The following is a 22,953-nucleotide window of genomic DNA, read 5'->3' on the forward strand; positions in this document are numbered from 1 at the left end:
AGGCTAGACAGTACCTGCCAGTCTGTAGATAGTTCTGCTATAGTATTTAAGTGATAGACAGATAATTTCTCCACTAAAATGAGTTTTCTAGTAGTTCTTCTGTTACTTGTTAGTCAAAGACCTTGTGTCTATCAAGGCTCAAAAAAAGAGAAATAATAGAATATAATTTAGGAAGAGAAATGTAAGCCATACAAATCCTTAATCAAATGTATGAGCTTAACATTGCTTAAAATTGAAAACTGATGGTAGTTTTTGTTTGCTTTTCTGCTGAAGGCAGGCAGAAGGAGAATGTACTGTTCTTTGGAGATAGTACTAATAAGTAAAGGAATCAGAGCTGCTCAGTCATGGACCACCAGTCTAAGCGTACTTCGGGGGAATTATTTTGCATTAATAGAAATGTATTTTAAAATCACCCCTTCAAAAAGTGCCCATTTAGATTCTTTTTGCTGCTAATGCAATTGGAAGGTAGCCAAATCTTACAGAAAGTGGCCCCAGGATGTGAAATGATGGACTAGTTGCTCTAAAGTGTGCTTTCTCTGATTTGCTGTATTAATAAAATAGTATAATACTATGCACAAAAATAAAGTATATTCTGAAGTGTTGAACTGAGGTGTGGAAAATACGAAGATCAACTCTGTAAAGATAGTATTATTTTTTTACTTAGCAATGAGTTATAGCCAGTCTTAGAAAACATTTCTTGACAGAACTGCAGGAAGTGGGTAATCCAGAAAAGACCAATACTAATGGAAAAAATTTTCTTTTCTTTTTAACTTTGAAGAATAAAGTTAAGTTGGCATAAGGGCAGAGGGAAGAGATAAGGGGAATATGCTTCTGCTTCATGACTCAACATGATAGCTCATTCTGTCTTCCTGGAAGTATCACAAGGCATTGGTTTTATCTGGTCATTTATTATTTGGGTTAAGTCTTATGATATGAAATCCCTTAACTATAATTTCTGTGATACAGTTATGGGCAGCAGGTGAGTTTGTACCAGTGTTCATTTCTCTCAGTGCAAGGGACAGACTTTTATTAAATGAGTCCTTGAAATTTCTCCATGGGCACATTTTTGTCCTAAAAGCTCAAGGATGACTTAGTCTGGTAGCAACCCTTTCTATGTGCATTGCAAACAGTGGAGTAGGCAGGGGGAGAACTAAAGACTCACCTCTCACTTCCTGACATCTGATGATGCTGCTGAATGAGCCTCACCCACACGTGCTGGCTTCACTGTGCTCAGCTGTCTGCTGCACCAGAGGTTATCCTCTCCATGTCAGTTAGCAGAACAAAAGGTGTGCTGATTCCTTGGCTGCTGCAGTTGAAGTCCTCAAATATATTAGGTGAGATGGTGAGCCACTGTGGGATATGATAGCTGTGACACGTAAACTTACACATTGCATGAATATTAAAAGCTGCAGCTATTTAAAATGCTCTCATAATAATGAAATCTGATTTTTTAATTATTCTTTTCCTAATTTGGTGGCACATGGTAAGAAGCAGTCATTGAATAGCCTTTACCTTACCAACTCTCACATGATTTATATCATACATGAGTATAAATTTAGGCAGCACTTAAGCATTTTCAGATTATTTTTTCATAGTAAAATTCTGAATAATTAGCGCAACAGTTGCTTGGTTCCCTTCATCGTATAAATGAAGTGACAGTAGCTTCCTAGCTCAGTGGAAATCTAATCTCAGTTGTGTTCTGTTGATGCAGCTGTAATACCAACAAAGATAGTACAGAATGTTTTCAAACAACTGTAGTTGATGGGTTAAACTTTCAAGATGTCTTTTCCTATTCTGTCTGCTGTCTTACCCCCAGGTGTTCAGGGACTTCATTTTTCTGTCTTTCTAGTTGTCTACCAAGCTACAGCTTTCACTGTAACTCCGCAGGAGACCTAGCAAAACCTCACTTTTGTCAAGTTGGTGTTTTTACTGAGGTTCAGCTTCCTGACTGCGTCTTGCAGAAGACAGAGCAAAATATTTTGGGAATTTAAGAATGCTCTGTAATGTATCTTTTCAGTAAAGATGTATCTGAGTGGCACTTCTGTCTGAAGATGTGAATAGGTCACAGTGTTTATGCAAAGCTTGGTGCAAATCTGCTTATTGAGTTCTTCACTTTGACAGCATGGTTAAACCCAGTTTAAGTGAAACTGAATTAATTTCATAAAATTGAAAACTGATATGAAGGAAGAAAAAAGGTACACAGGAGTTAGAAACAAAAACACTTAAGAATTTAGAGCATGAAAAAAAAGCACTAATCAGTTTTTTATTGAAAGTTTTTTTGTTGTTTCCTTTTCCACTGGTCATCTCCTCCTTATTTTTAAAGCTACATCTTGTACTGGAAGAGGAGGTTTGCAGAACAGCCTATCACAGACTTTTGTAGTGTGATCAGAACAAATTCAAAAGCTCCATTAGGTAAGTATGCTGCTTGCTTACTCTCTGACAGGCAGATCATGTGATAATTTCTGGCATATAGTGCTGCTTTGATCAGCCAAGTATGTCTGACAATAGGTCAGAAAACCACAGAAGTAATGTTTAACTCTTAAGCACATATTTAAACTTACCTTTTCCAAGGATTACAACATGTGCTGAGTGAGGATGAGCTCAGTACGTGCTTAAATGTGCTGTGAACTGGGGCCTGTTACAAATGAAGGCCTGGAAGCAGAGCTGCTGCTCACGTCGTGGCTGGGGAGACGTTGGTACCCACCGCATAAAAAAATTAGTGATGGTCCTTCTAAAATGAGGAGAAACCTTCCCAGTGAACTGCCTTTTCTGACTTCACCCTGCACACCACCTGCACTGATGCTGCTAATTCTTCTTGAACATCAGGGCCACAACCCCCCTTCCTTTCCCCTGCCCCAAGAGTGTCAGGAGACATTATCTTCACAGAAGCCATACAATTCTGCAGTTTTTTGGGCTCCAACACCAGTCTGAAACCAGAGTTTACTGTTCTGCTGCACTGGTATGGTGGCACATTCCATCATAGGGACAGTGTTGACTATGTGAAGGAAGTGTTTTTCTCAGAAGTAACTGATGCATTACTTTGGCTTTCCTTTTCTAACAGAAAAACACAGTTTACCTAAAATAGATAAGAAATTTGGGGCTTTTCTGCATCTTTAATTCTCAATGGAGACCTTAAAAGAGAGGAAACAATGCATACAGCTGGTGTTAAAAATGGTTAGAAAGTGAACTGAGTACAAAATGGATGAAAGTAATTTTTTTAATTATTCAAAATAACTTTAAGAAAAGTAGCCCTAGAAAACATGAAAATCATGCCCAAAAATGATAATTCTGTTTCTCTTACAAACACTTACCACTCAGTTTGAAAACTGCAAATCAAGCACCTGAATAGCAAAATTATGAAATATCAATGAGCCTTCTCCCTCCCTCTCTCTCTCTCCTTCTCCCTTCCTCCTTACCCCCTCCCTCCCCCCCAGCAATTTGTTCTTATTCTCAGCCCATTATCTTTTGTATTTTCCTATATGCTGGGTAATTTTAATTCTCTTGCATAAAATTTGTTGCCTTCTTCAATTGGATATGACCATAAATCGTAAAACGGTTACTAAAGATAAAATATGTGTAAAACATATAAGTAATGTAAATTAGGCAAGTCTCAATGTACGGTACTGAACAATTGTGTATATCCACAGGTGGAAAAATATTCGATGGTAAAAAGTAATGTGATAGATCAGAGCAAGGGGAGGATAAACCAAATTATGATAGCTACTGAAAACTGACAATTACTTAGGGAAATAACTGCTAAGATAAAATTGAAGGTGATTTCATATTTCTTTCATGCTGACTTTAATCTGTAACCAATATAAATGCTAATTGTTTTATGTGTCCAGAAGAACCATCATAAAAATGAATAAAGCTGGTAGTGGAGAAAAGCTATGGAAGACTTTTACCTTCATACTCCAATATAAATATGCAGTAATATTTAAACACATTTTATTAAATTATGAAATTAAAATAACTGACTTTTATGGGTTTAAAATCACATTCTTACATTGTTAATGTATTCCAAAGTCTTAGCAAATTATCTGCCAGTAATATTCAAAGCAGCTGCAACTTCCCAATCTTTACTCACACTTTCTAATCTCTTAACAGAGGAACAGGACAATTATTTTCTTTTATGTGATGCTTTACCAGAAGACAGATTACTTAGAGAACAGCTTCAGCAAAAGAGACTGGTAAGAAAGTACTGTTTTTTCATTTTTTTAAGGTAAACACTCCAATAGGGTAATATATAGTAAATTAGTAGGCATTTTAAAGTAAAAGCTTTTTTTGCTAGATGGCAAAATTCTGAAAACTTTTTTTAAGCTCATTTCTTTAGCTGCTGCACAAACATATGCAAATCTCCTGTTTATAGATTTTTCCCTGGGATAAATTTACAGGTTGTATGTCAGTGTTCCGCACAAGTGAAGAATACACCCAGAATGCTGAAAAACAGTTGAGTGTGCTGAACATTTTTCTTCTTGCAAGGATCTGCAATGCATTGACACACTGTCTTTCATGTAATAATATACATTTAGGGAAATCAGCAAAATAGAACTTGGTGTGTGATACTGGGAGCAGAGAAGATGATACTTATCTACGAAATCTTTGAGCAAGTTTTTTTGTGCGTTCACACTCCCTTTCCCAGATTTCATTAATTCACAGTCTTGTGCTCACAAGCACCATGGTGTGTGAATGGGGGAAGTCTGGCCAGTATTATTTCTGTGAGATGAAAAGGACAAGAAATGCTAGCTCTTGAGTCCACATGAACCATTCTGGTTCTTCTTGCCTGATGGCAACCAAGTACTTTGGACAGACCTTGCTGAACTTCTAGGCACTGTCAGTTCTAAATGAATGGTCCTTCAAGTTCAACTGATGCTGACCAGCTTCCAGGAGTCTGAGTCCAGGTGGTTGGCCAGTGGGGTTTTTTCTGTTTTCTTGTTTGAGATACACATCTGGAGTCTGGTTTTGCTGTTGGGCTAATTTAGAAATGAATGTTACATAGCAGCCTTGTTGGCAATCTCCTCATGTTGGGGTGCAGGGTGCTCCGCTGGAGATGCAGAATACCCTGTATCTGTGCTGTGAGATGTTAGAGTGCAGGTCTTATGGTCTTTACATAAATACATTCCTCGGTTTAGTGCTGGCAGCTGTGTCCTGGAAATTGTCAACACAGGCCTTTGAACCTTTTGTTATGCTGTTTCTTCTGGTATGTTTATATTACAGGTTTGTACATACACAGCATGCAAATAAAGACACGTTAAGTGATATGCATTCAGAATGAAGGAAAACCTTACAAAACCCAAATTCTGCTTCTAGAGAAACTGAGGCAAAATCCAGTTGGCTCAGCTACTCTGTGAGTGCTATTTCTGTTTGCTGGCAACAGTAATACTCTTCAGCTTGAAGTACATGACTAGTGAATCCCCAGAATATGTACAAGTCTTACACAGCTTTCCATAGGATCCCAGCTCCTGCAAAGGAGAAATGTGGTAGTTCTTCCACTGGAGATTTCCCATGGAGTTGGAGTTGCCTGAGCCAAAACCGGCATTCCTATGTAGGCCCATTGGATTGACATAAACTCAGAAAAAAACAGCTGATGCATTCATGCCTAGCATGCTTCCCTTCCTAAGCTATCTGGGATCAGTAAAGAAGGTTTGTCTAGATCAGTATCTTACCCTTGACAGCAGCTAAGTGTCTCTGGTATGTGCTGTCTTCTGATCTAGTGGTGGTTCTTTCCCAAAATACTCAGTCTCCTGAAATTGGCAGCTCAAAAATTTCTGAATTCAGCAATATGAGCCTCCAACTCTGAACCTACAAAAACTTCCAGGACTCCCACTACTTGCAGGAGTGAGTTGTGCAGCCTGACCACATACTGGGAGAGAACCATCTGTTCGGTCCGTCTGAACCTGTCATATTTTTGTAGGTTTTTGTATTAGAAGAGATAGTGAAGAATTTGTCCTTAGTATTATCCAAACCATTCATGATTTGTCTCCTGATTTATCTGCCTTACATTATGTCTTTCATTAGTCCTGTGCTGGAGTGCACGCTCATGGCAAAGGACAATAATATCCTGGGCTGTATTAGGAAGAGCATTGCAGTCAGGTCGAGGGAGATGATCCTTCCACTCTACTCAGCACTGCTGAGACCACATCTGGAGTGCTGGGTCCAGCTCAAGCCCCCCCAGTACAAAAAGGATGTGGACTTCCTTGAGCAACTCTGGTGCAAGATCACAAAGATGCTTGAGGGTCTGCAACATCCTACATACAAGGAGAGGCTGAGACAGCTTGGACTGTTAAGTCTGGAAAACAAGCCTCATGGGGGAACTTAGTGATGTATATAAATACTTGATGACTGAAAAAGCAGTCAGATTCCTCTCAGATGTGCCCACCAACAGGACAAGAGGTAATGGGCATGAATTAAAAATCAGGACATTCCTCCTGAAAACAAAAAACCACTTTTTTTACAGTGAGTGTGGTCAAACACTGGAACAAGTTACCCAGAGAGGCTGTAAACTCTTCCCCTGTGGAGACAGTCAGAAGAAAACTCAACACACTCCTGGGTAACCAAATAGAGGTGACCTTGTTTGGACACAGGGGTTGCACTTGCTGCTCTCAAGAGATCCTTTGCAACCTCAGTGATTAGGTGATTTGAGGTGGAGGAATGCTATTTGGTGGTTCTTCACAGTGCATCATTACTGCACTTCTTTGTATCTTTTACAGTTCTCAACAATCCTTTTAGGTTTGTGAAAGACATCCTGAATTTTGCATGTGGGCATGCAATGTCATAATGATATTTGCTTCCCAAGTCTATATCATGTTTGTGGCTTTGGGAGAGGAAAAAAGGGTTGTGATTGAGCATGCAGCTGATATTTTCATAGAACCATCTTATTACAAACAATACCTGCTATAAATTGGCCAATACTTTTTTGGTTTTTAAAGGGCATTTGTTTCTGATTTTGTGGAGTTTTGTACTATGGAGTTCTGTACCAACTAAGCCTTTTCTCTACTGCAGTGCCAAGGGCATGAAGAGTCTGTTGGCAGGTGAACAATCTCATCTGCTCTCCAAGTAGACATTTTCCTCAAACTCCGGAATGAGTGGAGAATTTTACTTCATAGAATAATTAAATTAGGAAAGAAAGAAATACGCATGCTTATTATGGTGTGAAATAGTTTACAATTATCACTGTTTTGAACATCAGAATTGTATCCTCAGTTTTTACAGAAGGATTTGTGAAAACAAGCTGCAGCTGTAGTTGAGGCTAATGGAGTCACTGCTTTAGTTACAGCAATAAAGTCTGTTTATTTTTTTCATTTCCTTTTGCTGCAATCTGAGCATTGACTTGCAAGTTAAATAGGTATTTTGCTTTGTAAAGCCTTTTACCTCCAGACAAGTCCAGCAATTAAGAGTGAGCTGGAAAATGGGCTCATGTGAGTTGCGTAGAATAAAGACCAGAACTATACAACTTTTGGTGATTTTTCTGCAACCTTAGAATCCTAACTGCTGTCTCCAACAGCAGGCCCAAACAAGGACAAATGCTGTCTTTAAAATGTGCTGCCTGAAGCATTTCATTCTGCAGTTTTGAAACTCCAGTTTAGGAATATTTCAGGCTGTATTGCAGCAGGGAGCTAGCCAAGGTGGATGTCATGCAGAGACATAATGGTGACTGTGATGTATTGAGAGAGGCCAGGGAATGAGCCTGAAGTAGGTTAGAGAGCACAGCTTGCTGAAATAGCTGACAAGGCTGTGAAATACAAAACAGATACGGTCTTTTGGAAAAACACAGTCTTGACAAAGTTGAGAAGCACTACCAGGCAAGGAAGTCCTGGCAGCAAAGCTAAAGATACATGGAGGGTAGTGTCAATATAAGCCACCTGGGTATTTTCTTTAAATAAAAAAGTAACATCCCCAAACCTGGGGTTTTTTTTGAAAATCTGTACTTTATACAACAGCACTGACCTTGTCTTGCTGTCGTGTATACAGCTATTCACCTGTTATCTGACTGGTAGTTTTAGGTGAAGGGGCTTCTCTTTCTCCCAATAAGTAAACACCCTGAAGAGGAGTCTTCACCATGACTGCAAGCTGTACCAGTTTCCCAGGCAGAGCTGTTTGTATGATCCCCAGTTTGTCACAATCTTAAGCTGAGACAATGTTCAGGAGGTTGAAGATATACACTGGAAGGGATGGAGATGTTAGTCCAGTTTACTGTAATACAGCATCAAAAGTGCTTACTAAGTAGCTGGTAATGTCATCGTGTTAAAACCTAGTTCTGAGTTCTGTAGGCCCTTTTTTGCCTATGTTGGGTTTAATTGCTCTTCTCAAGCACTCTGGAATCTTGCCCATCTATCAGTTTGTGAAGATTTGTCATACTAATGGTCAGAAATAGTTTTACTTGATTCCATAATGACTGTTGGGTAAATTATGTCAGGTCTAAATACATTTAATGTCCAAGCTTTAACCCTTTCTTATCCTTTGCTGATCTTAGTTCTTTTTTTCTTTTGTTTTAAATGCATTTCTTTAGCAGTTGTGACTGCTAAATTAGACTGAAGCCCTGCACGTTCCAAACACTCGTTTTTGCCCATGTTTGGTCTCTTGCTGCATTGGATCTATTCTCCTTTTTGTTGCTTATTTCTGATATACTTGAGGGTGGGGGAAGGTCAGTTTTTGCTATTTCATTTTACTGTATCAGGCTGTCTCCATCTTCTTTTGCTTCTCTTAGTTCAAACAAACTTCACCCTTCTCCTGCTTCAGCTTGGCAGCCTGTGGTATGTGTCTAATGTAATTTCAGGCCTCTTTTTCTTTTAATACATCTTTACATAGTTAGTTTTCATCATACCATGAAACACATCCTCCTTTTGTTTTATTGACTCAGTTTCCTGAAAGAGCTGTAAGAATGTATTTTACATCAGTGTCGCAGTCCCCTTCAAAGTCTGTCGTCAGACCTGTCATTGATTACAGCCTTTTCAAGTGTAGCCTGAAGGTTTAGTTTTAGCCTGTATCGCTTCAGTAGCTGAGTCAGCTCAAGAAGAGGAAGGGAAGAAAGGAAGAACCTAAGAGCAAATGGGACAGACAGCTAGAGGAGCAATCCCTTATACCTATCCCAGTTAGTCATTCCTGTTGGAGTCCAGGACATCCCCTTGGATGACCTGAGACCTGGGAAAGAGAATTTGAGCCCTGGACAGGGGGGTGTAGAACCGGTCCAGGGGGGTTGGAAACCTTGGCACAGAGCCCAGGAAGACACTGAGTTTGATCTTAGCCCATGGGAAAAACTTCCAGCATTAGGAGAGGAATTGCAAATCACCAGGAAGTGAAAATAGTAGTATAACACAGTAGAACATACAAAATTCAGTAGTTTTAAGATTCTTAGAATAGAGGTAAATGGGGGACAAGATGGTGGAATTTGGGTGGTACCTCGTGTCCCTCTCCTTCTTCCTCGTCCTCCATCTTCTGGGGTGGTGATGAAATAAGATAGTTAGAGTGGATTGGGTCAAAGCAGAAGTGACCCTCTTAGTGTAAGCACTAGGCATTGGTGTGAAATAGTAAATATCCTATACGTAATTATCTGTATAAATGTAAGGTGACGTCCCATCGGTAGTCAGTCGCCTCGTGTCCCAGCCGCTGTCCGGACCTCGGCTGGGAGCGGAGAAAAACTTTGTGATATCAAATAATAAACAACTCGAGAAACCAGAAAGCAAGGCCTTGAAGACTCCGCTTCTTTGTACCAACGCGACTCGGGGCTTTTAGAGGGCCAAGGACTTTAAACAACTTGAATCTCGGGTCAGAAAACCAACCCGAGAATTCCAATGTTCATTTTGAACCCAATCTCTGTGTAGTAGGCTGGAATCAAGGGTGAGGTACAGGAAAGAAAGAAGGAAAAGAAAAGGAAACAAACACATTTTTTTAAATGTTTTAGGTATTTTTGTTTTGGTATCAACAGTGAATTAATGCTGACATCCCCAAACATTCAAAGAGGTTGGAATCTGGTGGAAGTGTTTAAGCAAATTGCTCATTTCCTGCCTCATAACTTCAGTTTCTGCTTGACATACGTTACCAGAATGTCTCTGCTCAGAAAAATTTCCGTTTTATGTAAGTTACTGTAATTGCTCTTCTTCCTTTGGAGTCCTAGCAGTGAAACAGAGGGTTGGAAATATCTGTAGGGAAGAAGAACAGCCTTTCTTTATAGTTGCTTTTGCTGTATTTGATGTGAACCTAGTGCTTTTAATTCCTCACCTGTCCAGATGTCAGATATGCTTTCTGGTTTGGAAGGCTCCTTGTAGCAATGAAAGATGCCAACATTTCATAAAAATGAGGGTTTACCTTGGAAAATATTTTTTAAACTCTGTTGAGTAAATTGGTAAAACACCAATGCTGGGTTAGCCAAAGCTTCCCAGCTGCCAAGTGTGCTGTTGTAGGGGAAAATGGGAAGGGTGAGAGTTGAGTAGCAGTAGCATTATCTGTATGGAGAATACAGTATGCTTCTCCTTCCTCCTCAGACATAACTGAGAGCAGCTGCCAACAAGGGCTTCAGTAAGCAATCTGGAGTTAAGAAGACAAATACTCCAGAGAACTTGTTTCCCTCCTAGTAAAATGGAATTGGGAAGCCACAATGGGAGACCATTAATGAGGGTGGGGCTGTTCAAACCCTTTCTATCCTTATGTTTGAATTTTGCATGATCGCTTTTCATTTCTATTCATATTATTTCCAGTGTTTTTTACAAAGTATATAAACTGTGTTTATGATGGTTTCAAATCCAAGGTTAGCCAAACAGAGTCAAACATGCTGCTGAGTGGAAAGAGGAGCAGCTCCACCTATCAAAGCCCTAGTTTCTATTGATGTGGTATGGGACATCTGCTGCCCATGTGGAGCAATCTTAATTGTATCTGTGCTGAAGGGCTCTGACAAGGTGTGCTCCATTCATCTCTTTCCGGAGTTAGCCTTGAAAAATAGGAATTTACATTTCTGTGAGCTGACATTTTGCATAACGCAGCAGGACATGAGCAGATATGGCCTAAAATGTGAATAGGTGCTGCTGAGCATGACTCCAACATAAAATGCACGCCTTGTAGTACAAAAACAAAGAGAAAAGCCCCACTATCTGTATTTTCAGGGTGACAGACACTTAACTGCAGTTCTCAAGTGGTGTGGTGAAATATGAGCCCTGGAAGGGGCTGTGGCAGAGTGTGCCCGTGTCCCCCAAGCCAAGTGCATCTCAGGTGCAGCACTCTCATGTGCTCTTGGCAGACATCTTACCACCCCACTGCCCATCAATGGGTGTAGCATGCTGCTTTTATGGAAGAGAAGTAGACAGCACATTTATTTTCCTGGTGTCAGCCTCCTGCCATCTCTCAGTGGGCAGTGGGATGTGGTGTGGTACCTCCACACCAGCCTGTCTGCACTGTAGGACACATTGGGGCCTTTCATCACAATAGCTCAAGCCTTTCTCTCATCTCTTTTGGGGTTTAGGGGGTGTGTCTTTCATTTCTTTTCTCTTTTCCTTTCTTTTCTGCCTTCTCTGGAGTTTATCCAGCAGACGAAACTGAATTCAGGTGGACCCTATGGACAATTTTGGGTGTTAATCCACATAAAAGACTTAATAAAGAGGCAGGTGAGAAACACAGAGTTTCACTGCAGGTTCTAAAGAAATAAAGAGATTGAGAAAATCCCCTAAGAAATTCAGACAGGATCCTGAATGTCAGAAAGCAGGCAGTAGCACCTTTATGTTGCACAGAAATTAAATCCTTTCCCAGTTATCAGTACTTAAAACACAAGTACAGTATGTTGCTAGGCTGAAAATATGCTAAGTTTTAATCCAGACATTGCTTCTCTTATGTGCCAGATTATTATGGCCTTTCCATCTGAAGTGCGCAGTAACTACACAATATAACTACTCTGCTGCTGTTACAGCAACAGAGACAAATCACCTGGTGCTTGATTTTGTTGTTGATAGGAATGTGCACCAAGTGTTATAAAGTGTCTGACTCAGGCTGTTGCCCTACCTTAAGCAGAGCCAGAGTGAAGGCCATGAATTCCTCCTTTTCCCTGGGTTTGGTTGTGCCACAGCTTCTTAGAGAAACTGCCAGGGCTGTGTCCTATGTTAGGAAAAAGCCCTCTAGGTTGTCTGCAATTAGCCACGTAGGGTTGAGTTTGCCATTCCACACTGGGCGTTAGGTGGTTACCTATAAATCTGCTCATTGATACCACACATAAACCTGAATCATAGGTAGAAACATTAAACTGATACATTTTATACAGAATCATTCAAATAGTTGCATAAGATATCACTGTGAATTGTATTTATTTCCATGCACCATATATATAAAGTTAAAAGAATTTTACTGGAACTTAACTGGGACACATACTGCCTTTGGAAAAACTTGGAATTTTTGTGAGAACGCACACTCAAAACATACTAACATCTGGTTTGTGCCAGCAGCACATTTGAATTTTAAATGTTCATTGTTATCAGTAAGAATAAATATGTGTAATAAGTTTATGTGATGGAATCATTTTATGATCTTTGTTTTGTCTGAATAACTATATCTGTTTCTTTTCATAGAGAGAAATTCTAGAACAGCAACAACAAGAGAGATATGACACAAGTTTTCATAGTATATGTATGTTCTGTGATCAAGAATTCACAGGAAACAGGTCTGTTTATTGCCCTGTTTGTTTTATTTTTTGATATCTACTCAGCATCTTTGTTTATTTTTTCGATGTCACTGAACCAGTTAATTCATAACGGTAAGACTCAGAGGATAGAATTAAATTTAAAGTATAGTTTAAGTATTTCTTTCAACCGAAGTGCCATTTTAAATAGATCCTGTCCTACTTCTCAAACCTTATTATTTATTCCAGTGCAATTATTTCTACTGCACAGTACACTGGAGTTGGGAATGAACCATTTTAAAGAGAAACCTTTTTTTGGCAGCTGTTTTAGTGACAGGGACAGCTGTGTAAGCCAGTGTGATGGTTAAAAAAAAACTTTATCCAGTTGTACATTTTCTCATTTAAGGCTCACCTAACTAATGAATTTGAATATCAAATGAAAAAGAGGAGAGGAAAATTAGAGTGAGAACAAAGGGCTTTACAGCATCAGTCAAGTGTGGGCAAGAATTGCATAGAAGCACATGCTCCAAAGAAACTTTGTTCAGAGTAAATCAGTTTCAGTGGGAGAGGCTAAGTCTGTTTGTATGGGTATTTCTGGTAATCTGGAAAGGCAGAAGCACTCAGGGTCATATTCCTGCAGGTCATCCCAATGTTCTGTGAGTGCCTCTCTCTACTGTCTGGTGACAAAGAGGAACTTCACCTCTGCTTCCTCTTGGATCTGACAGGCAGAGTGAATGTTTGAAAATCATACCTGGACAATGGTAAAAGCAAGTGTCAACATTTGGATATTTCTTTAGTCCCCAAAAGCAGAAGCTGAGGCATTTAGAGAGGTTGGGCACCTAAGGAACTAACCAGTATATCTCTGTTAGAAGAATATCTTATTTGAACATCCATTATGTTTATTTGTGTATGCTTTTGAGTGCCATTCATGTTGCAAGTGCTTGTGAAGCAATATTGATGTAAAAGCACATTGCATCCAAGAATTTCTGCTCTGCTAACCACCACAGAGAAATCTGACAAATGGCTTTTGAGAATGTTTCTCAGGAGGGTTGTTTGAAATGTAATTTGCCTATACAGGGTAATGAATGAGCTTTGCTAACAGTGAGGGTCAAAATAAACTATACTGTAATTTTCATTTAAAGTATTATATTTCATGCATGTGGATGGAGCCGTTGAAATGTTACTGAACATTCAGCAGAGCTGAAAATTAAAAACTTCTTGTTTCAATAAAATTGCATTCTTTTTTCCTAGCAGTGGCAGCAAGACTGTTACTGTTTATTTAAATTGGCTTTTATGCAGTTTTAGAACAGTTGGTGTATTTTAAATCACTAATTGAATAATTCTTATATATATCCAAAATATATATAATGTTCTATTTGAATTGTCTTTTGTAGATCTGTTCTTCTCAATCATATGGCAAGAGAGCATGCCTTTAACATTGGGCTGCCAGATAACATTGTGAACTGCTATGAGTTTTTGGCTGTATTACAGGGGAAGCTTGACAAGTACGTACAGTTTTATTTGTTTGTTTTCAATAAACTTGGCTTGTATTTCTTCTAACTTGGAAATAGTAGGTAAAAATGAATTCCACATTTGTGGCTAGTTAAGAAGTAAGAGAGCATGTAAGTTTATTGTGAGTCCTCTTAGAAGTCTTTTTGTTGACTTATTGAAAGCTAATTCATAACAGTTCATGATATGAAGTCAAGTGCCACGTTTCAGTTATGTGTTGCACAGTTTGACATCAGTAATAGCACATGCCTTTTTCCAATAGCTGTTAGCATTAATGTTCTCACTTTTAATGACAAACTTTTTGCTAAACATCTCTTTTGTCACTGAATACAGAGTCCTTGTTCCAGTCTTCTTTTGCCTCCACCTACCATTATTGTATATGTTTGCTCTCTCCCTTTTGTACTGCTTACAGAGTAAACCCAGAGCAGAAGGGGATAGATACATGTTAATTTCTTTCCAGAAATGAAGACATATTAAGAATGCCTTTTCTTTTGGTGTTGCCTAATGCACTGAATTACCATGCTCACTGATAATTTGCAGCTCTACTGTTTATCAGTAGTAGAACCTGAGGCTTTCACTTAAGGGAAGTTTTCCATAAGCTGATCCTCTCTGTAGTAAATGCACGTGCTCAAATTGTGTCCAGAATAGTGAAAGGCCACTCTCCCTACGACTAAGAATAGACTTATTAGCTATGCTAGTAGAATAGTACCTGAGAATAAATTACTAGAGGAGAAAAATCTTGTTTCAGGCAAATAAGACTACATTATGTATGCTGACAGAAAGCCTCCTGTACTCTTCGTGGGACTGCTTTTCTCAAATAGAGCAAACACTTCGCTGTTAGCAGGTGGAGCAAAGCAGATACTAAAATTCATAGATGTATTCTGGCATCAGACCTATGATTCACTAGCAAAGCAATTTTGATTTGAAGTCTGCAAGCACAGGAAGAACTCAAAACTTCTTAAATGTCTTGAAAGGCAAATGATGCTGAGAAAACATCTGAGGGGACTCTGGAACCAAAACAGTTTTATGATGCTGATCTAAGGCAGTGCATATACTTCTGTTTTGTTTGAATTGCTCTGTAAGACATACTGTGGTAAAATTCTCATTTGTTAATGAATGTTTTCACCTTCTCAAGTAATGTGTATATACACCTAAATAATATCTTCATTTTTTTGTACATATATGCATGTACATTTGTGTATGTATGTCTATCTAGGAATTATATATATTTCTGTATGTGTGTGTGGATATGAATTTACTTACTGAATTTTACTTCTTAGGATTTCAAAACCCATTGACCACCCTGGCAAACTTTCATTTATCCTCCCTTTTGAGATAGAGCTATAAAAACTTTCTGTTTAACTAATTTAAATTGTTTCAGAAGATAAGTAGTGTGTTCAGAGTTTGGTTTTTTCACTCTGAATTACAAAGAAACAATTACGGGTGGAGTGGATGTCAGTGTAAGTCCATGCTGAGTTACAGAGTTCACACAGTGAGCAATCAGCAGCCTTTCTGTGCCTGCTTTGAGTAATCAGACTTTTCTCCCACTTTGCATATGGTGCAAGCAGTAAACTTTTTTTGTTACCCATATTTTTAATTTTCTGACAATGTTATTTCTGATTGATTGACTCACTGTGATCTAAGATTATCATGTAATTTTTTTAAAATTAGCTTTCTCTTTCTTTTAATTTGCTCTGACATGCTTAGGTTAATCTTACTATATAACTCCAGCTTATTTAAGTTTATTATTTTGTACTATTTTCATTTTAACATATTGACCCATTTATCTTTTTATCTTAGCTTGCAGTGTTTATATTGTGAAAAAGTCTTCAGAGACAAAAACACACTTAAAGATCACATGAGGAAGAAGCAGCATCGCAGAATCAATGCCAAAAATAAAGAATATGACAAATTTTATATCATTAATTACTTGGTAAGTAGTTCTATGAATAATTAGCAAATTGACTAAAGAGATACAGGCATTATGTAGCTAAAAGTGAATAAATCCAAACTAGCAATTAGTATAAAGGTCAAAAATCAAGTGAAGGATTCTTAAGAAGTGTGCTCATTTGTAGTATGATATTCTGGATAATTGTCAGACTAAGCACTAGTAAACGTTTTTTATTCAGATTTGATTTTGAGAGATGCAAGAATGTAGCTTGAAGAGACACTAATCATCATGTCATTAGTGCTCAGTCTCTGCTTTAAAAACAGAAGGGAAAGTGAGATAGAGCAATGAAGTAAATGGAGGTCTAACTTAAAGTAAGTAGGCTTTGAGCTCGTTTTCTATAAACCTTAAGCTGGAAGTGCTCTTCAAAAGGGTAAATTAAATGCAAAGAGAAGGAAAATGAAAGACACAGAGATAAAAGAAAAATAGTCAGTTTTTAGCCTCCAGGTAGGTGTATGTTGCTAAATATTTTTTTATCTCAGACCTTTGAGAGTGTGTGCATGTGTATGCAACAGATTTTCACTTGCTACCTTCAACTTACGAATATAGGAGCTGCTTCAAAAGCTGCTATGTTCTGTCCCAGAAATAACTATAGTTCACCTGAAGTAGTCTTTGTGCCTTCTACATGTGCTAATATCCAGGTTATAAATAGGCATTCTTGACTGTTTTATCTACTCTTTCTTTTTAATTTCTCTCCATGGGTGTTACTTCAATACTGAGAAGAAAATTTTGTATGTTTAATGCTCTACCGAGTCCCTTGTACCCAAGACAGAATGAATTCACTTGGTGATATTTTATATTTTTCTTCCAAAGATCAGTGATCTGAGACCTGGGTTTTTTTTCCTAGATATTCAAATTCCACAACTTTGAAAACTGACCTGTGTTTGCTGCACAGTGAGGAAAAATTTGTGAAGCTCTGTAGGGTAGATGTTTTTAGATCCTCAACAGAAGTGAATATTTACTTCTTTGGAAGTTAACAGATTTTAATTTAATGTAATTGTTTTAAGTGATTTTGATAGTTTCTTTCTTCTCTGCTTGTCCTGCACATAATATTATGTTTTCAGAACTTGCCATCTTTTTAAATTATCTTTTGTTTCTCATTTGCATTCATTGTTCACATTTTAATCTGTTCCATGTTAGATCAGGAAATTGACTTAGGCTAATATTCACATACCTAACCTCTTTTCTCCAGTTGCTCCAAAACTGATGGCCTTGGCCATGCCTGTCACCCAAAAATGATCTGTGGCCTGTGTGCTTCCTGAACCACATCCAGGTGTGGTCTGAGTGGTGCTGCCTGTGTGGCCCCAGAAGATGCACAGTCAGAGCCGTGGTCCCCTTTGCCTGTAGCTGGGATTGTGGCCAGAACTCTGCAGGGTGCTTTCAGGGGCCTGCCTGAACCAGCTTGGGTATTGGTCACTGAGCAGCATCACTCAGATGTGTATTCTTTCAGGTTCTTGAAATTACAGACAGCAGTAAATATAACTCAAACCACCAAAATGTTTAAAATTGGGCAGTGGGTACTGCATATGCAAGATCTGTGCCAGTACGTCTTCTGGGACATACTTGAATGATCACAATTCTTTGTCTGGCTCTACATGCTCTGCATGTTGTCTTTCCCCACATTTTCAGTTGTCTACAATACAGTCTACTCAGGGGACTGTTTTTACTCAACCTTTCTGATCCTTCAGACTATAACCACATCAGAATTTCTGTCATTTCTTCTTTTAAAGAAAGGATTCTTTTTAAAAAAAGATTGAAAACAGAATAAAAACTCTGTCCTAAACACTTAAAACATGGTTCACTATAAAATGTATATTTGCAAACAGGAGATTTTTAGGAGTGTTCCTACATAATGGAAAGTGTTTGCTTTCCAAACAGGCTTTGACAACCCCTTTTTTTTCTGCACAGAGACAAGAAGACTAAAAGGAAGAACCTCAGTTTGTTCACTAGGCATTCAGTAGATTGGCTTTTACATTGTAAAGAGAAAATATTCTGTACTGCACATACATGCTCTACAATAGATTATATTGAATGTGATAGGATGGGTTTTTTTCTAGTGGAGTCTATATTCAGTAAATTCTAGACATTACACAAGATCTGCTTTTTTTAATGGCTCAATGTAGTCATTTTGATTCCTCTCCCCTAACACCTCACAACGTACCAGAAATTATTTTTTCAATGTGTATTACCAAGATTTACTAATTTTTACCTATGAGCATTAGAGGTCTGTGCTTCACATTGCTCTAAATATCCAGGGGATTATACAGTTTCAAAGACACAAACATGATTTACGTATCATATCTGAAATGATTCCCCAGTGGATTTGGAGGTCTTTTGTCCCGATTGTGTAAGTGTGGAAGATTATACCAATCCTACAGAATGGCTTGAAGTGTTAATTCAAAGAGATGAGTGCTGGACTACTGAGCAACAATGTATCCATGATATATAGATGTAGAATTCCTTGTTTTTCTTCTCTTAAAAAAACCACTTCCAACCTAATTTCATTGTTTCTCTGCATGTATTATCCTGTGGCCCCGTGACACACCTTGCACAAAGAGCCAAGTAAAAATGGAGAGGGAAGAACTTTGTCATCTGTGATGCCTGCTGGAGGCCATAAAGAACAGAAGGCAGCATGAAAGCTCTCTTATTCCCAGAGGAACTGAGGCAAACCCAGAGTGACAAGGCCTTCCTTTATGTATTCACCTGATTGTTACCAGCAGCACTTTTAGGTATAGAGTATCCTTTGCAAGAAGCCCAGATTTCTATTTTCAAATTCACTAATGGCATGTGTCTATAGTAGGTAACATCACTGGAATTAATACACTTATAACTGGGCTAGGCTTAGTTATAAAACAGTACCTACTACTTACTAGAAAACTTGTTTCATAAAGCCTTTATTTTCCTCAAAGATAATGTTTTCTCCTTATTGCCAAGCTTTGGGTCTTCACTATTATCTGCTGGGAGACAGAGGAAGAATATTTTATTATGGGAGTCACTACTTATATTTAGCCTCTTTGGATTTACTTGGTGTGTATTTTGTAAAATAGTAAAGGGAAACCATCAGTTGGTGATGGTTCAAGATTTAATAAAATCCCCCAGCTGTGGAATGCTTTATATTGAAACTCATCCAACGTGGATTAACTAATGTTGGGATAAGGCCATCTCTTCTTCCTGATAGACTAGCTTGAGTTCTGCAGCAGTGTAAAACAGATAACTCAGATGGTCACAGCAAGACAGGTGAGAAGAAGGGCAAGAGAAAATTTGCAGGGTAAATCGACATATATTTGGACTTTCTGAGTGCCACAAGCCTGGAACTCCATTTGCATGTAGTTTGGGAACTGCTCTGTAGGGAGCACTGAGACACCAGCTGCTGTTTCTAGTTTCTCCCATCTCTGCACTTTTTTTCAAGCTGGGGTGTGCTACCTCAGTGAGGCACACAGACTTTCTGCCTGTAGAACTACACTCAGGTTGAGAAGGTAAATTGCCAGTGAGGCATTTCATCTCTGTGCATTTAGACTACATTTTGGAAGAGGAAATAATCAAACCGCACACATTTGCATGTTCTCACTTTCCTATAGGATCATCCTCTCTGTGAGGTACACAGAAAGTATTTAAAAGAAAAAGTTGTTTTTTCTTGAATACATACCAAGGTCTTCAGGGTTTTTTTAATTATGTATTTTCTAGTATTTGAACTATTAACAATGTCAAGTCTCATTTTTTCTCTGTTTTTGTTAAGAATTTCTTGAGAATCTCTAGAGATCATTCGTGGCAGCTCTTGCATCTTGGATGAAAAAGCAAAGAAAGTTGAATACTTAACAAAGGCACCCTTGGTCCCAGATGCCCATCAAGCTGGAGAACTGAAAAAGTGTTAAAATAAAAAGAAAAATAATAGAAAAAAAACCTGAAAGATTTTTAAGAATGCTTCAAAGAACTCTTTTCCACCCAATTGCTCAGATTCAGTCTCCTGGCACTTTCATCACAGTGTTCCTAGTTATCCATTCACCATGCAATTTTCCAGTGATACAAGACCTGGTTAGCTTTTCGCTTTTTCCTTTTTTTCTTCTCTTCTGAATATAAATAGATGAGGGAAACAGATACATCTTACAAGCTCCCTCTCTGCCTTCTTCACAGAAACAGCATAAAAACCATCAGCAATAACAAAGCTCAGGCATGTTATTTCCCTTTCACCTTCAATTAAAAGGTGAAGCTTAATATTGGCTGCTGGTTTGAACATACTCTCTTATGCTGATATACTTTGAGCTGGCAAAGGGGAAAATGGTGAGCATTCATCTTCGTTTTGCAGTGGTTGTGAGCCACTAGCTGCTCATTAAGGTGTTAACATTAGCAGACACAGGAAACTAGTGTGCAGCTGGGAGAACATGTGGTGAGAGGTGTTAATGGCTTCATGTTATCTCACAGTAATGGTGACAGTAATGAGCCTCCCTTCTCACTCAGAGAGCTTACACACTACCGTGTACTATCACTGAATTATATGATGGCATTATGTTTAGAGCTGTCTAGAGACAATTGTTTATCATTTTCCTGATAGACACTAACAGCTTTAAAAATTCTCAGTAAATTGTTAAATGATGAATATTTTTTCCTTCTTTTTCAAACACCCATAAAGGCAATTATCATTCTTGTTGCTAAGGATGTTATCAAATATATTTATTAGTAGGAATATTTTAATAAAATCAATTAAAATATTATCCTTTTATTAGCTGTTGTTTTTTTTTTTTTAATGAGGACAAGGTCATCAAGTATAGTCTTTGTGAATCCTCCACAGCCATCAAAAGTACAGGTTCAAAAATACTATTATGATTACTGATGGTTAGTTTCCTTGGGTTTATTTTTAAAGACAAGAAGAATCCAAAGAAAGAAAAACACTAGCTAAAGATCACTGCTGGTATTTGAGTAGAGCCCTTCAGCTTTTTATTGCCTGTTATTTATATCTCAGTCATGCTGAGAGTGCTTGCCATTGTGCTGAACACTGCACAAATGTATTGTGATATACTTCATGCTGAAGGTCTTTAGGTATAAATAAACAACACAAAAAGTAAAAGGAAGAGCAGAACACCATGAATAGATGTGCTTACGTTCCTGTCTGAGAAGAGGAGGGAAGACGAACTGGAGTCTGTCTCAGAGGTCTGTGCCCTGGCTCACAGTGCCTTTCTGGAGCACTCCAAAGCTAAGTTTACACCATGTTTTCAATGGCACAGCCTTGAACAAGGCACAGGCACTGACTGGTGTAGCTGTGCCAGATGAAGCCTCAGGTGTGGCGGCTGCATTGAGCAGCACATGCTGCTTGAAAAGAAAGGTGGGCAGATTTGATTGAGCAAGTGTGAGGGCAAACTGGAGACAGTGGTAACATACCTACCTCAGGGACACTTTGGAAGGGTTACAACACTGCTTTTCTTGAAAACTCTGTGCCAAATCATCCTCCTCTCAGCTGTAGTGTGGGAAATGCCCTGTTAAAAGATTAAAATAGTTCTTATTTTAATAAGAATAATTCTTACTTTAAAAATTCTTACTAAAGCAATGTTATATGACTACCTTTTACCCACAGCAATACTGAAGTGATCCAAAATAAGGTATCGATTGTGACTTCTGAGATGTTCATTCAGTTGAGTGACAATGTGTGATGAATATCAGGGAACGTTTTTTAATTTTCTTTTCTTTTGTCCCACCAGGAATTTGGAAAGTCCTGGGAGGAAGTGCAGTCAGAGGATGACCGAGAATTACTAGATGACCTAGAAGAGTAAGAGTTAGTTATGTACCTATTACACAGATTTGCAGGACCATTATTTTTTAAAGTAGATGCAGGGAAAATGCTGTGCACAGTTAGCACACAGTTTAAATTCATTTAAGCCAATCAAATCAACTCCAAATTGTCCTCATTAAAAACACTTCTCAGCAATGAGAACTGTAAACTTCATATTTCTACCACAAGCCCTTTTTCTTTCCCTGGAGCTCAAACAAGAGCCTTCTGGGTTTGTAATGATGTAGACAAAACACATTCTTTTTTACTTTTGCATCAGAAAACAGTTGAGCAGCTTTTGCTCAAATTTAAAAATTAAAAGTAAGCCTCAAAAATGTCAGTATGAAGAAGAAATTGTGTGAAAATTATTGATAAAAAGGTAGTAACTAGAGATTAAAGAAGGATTTCAAAGGAAGCTTCTCAGCAGTGCTGATTGAGGGCAAGATCCACCTCCTATGCATCATTCTACAGTCCAGGCCCTCAGATCACTGCAGAGGTGTTTTCCTTGGCCATAGAAAATTGAATAAGCAAGAAGTAATTTATGGGTATCAAGGTCCTTGATCTTCCTGCTTCTCCCTGTGATTTGAGGTTAATTTTACTTGACTCTACCTGGTTGCAGTAATAGTTCTATCTCTCAGCAGTACTGGAATTTTAATGTACGTTTTGGTGAAGTGTTCTCTGTTTACATGTCTAAATGTAGCATAAGTGAGTAATTAATATTTCATAAGTAAATAACAGAGTTATCTCTGCGTGATGATTATGACTTTGGCTGGTGAATTGAAAGATTAGAAAGGTATACAAGAATTTTAGAAGGCCTTAAAAAATAAATGCCGAAAGCAGTATTTAATGACTTGCCAAACTGGATAGAAATTGAGGTTTGTATTCTGTTTATTAGAGCAGACAGTTTCAAGTAGGATTAAATGCCTGTCTGCATAGGAATTATCCAATATTAACTGCTCAGTTATTCTCAAATTTGTAATTTTTTTAGACTCTACACCAGATTGTAATCATGTATCCAGCTATAAATCCACACTTTCTTTTCCACCCCTTTAAAATATTCAGTTTCTCTGGATTTATTTCTCATGCTGTGAAAGCAGAATTTGAATTGCCCTTTTTCAAAATGTCTCTTGTCTTTTTCACAAC

At 38.2% G+C, this 22,953-nt stretch overlaps 1 protein-coding gene across 1 annotated transcript in view; it reads left to right on the top strand.

Annotated features, from left to right (window-relative positions):
- The window catches only part of ZNF277 (zinc finger protein 277), a 46,985-nt gene that overhangs the window by 19,754 nt on the left and 4,278 nt on the right, over positions 1–22,953 (top strand). Inside the window, exons 3-8 of the mRNA XM_083858804.1 lie at positions 2,324–2,412; positions 4,108–4,190; positions 12,546–12,637; positions 13,990–14,100; positions 15,905–16,037; positions 21,743–21,810. Of these exons, the coding sequence (XP_083714930.1) occupies positions 2,324–2,412; positions 4,108–4,190; positions 12,546–12,637; positions 13,990–14,100; positions 15,905–16,037; positions 21,743–21,810 (576 nt within the window). The remainder of the gene's footprint in view (positions 1–2,323; positions 2,413–4,107; positions 4,191–12,545; positions 12,638–13,989; positions 14,101–15,904; positions 16,038–21,742; positions 21,811–22,953) is intronic.

The sequence above is a fragment of the Zosterops lateralis genome (assembly GCF_965231275.1).
Source record: "Zosterops lateralis genome assembly, chromosome: 4".
Taxonomy (NCBI): domain Eukaryota; kingdom Metazoa; phylum Chordata; class Aves; order Passeriformes; family Zosteropidae; genus Zosterops; species Zosterops lateralis.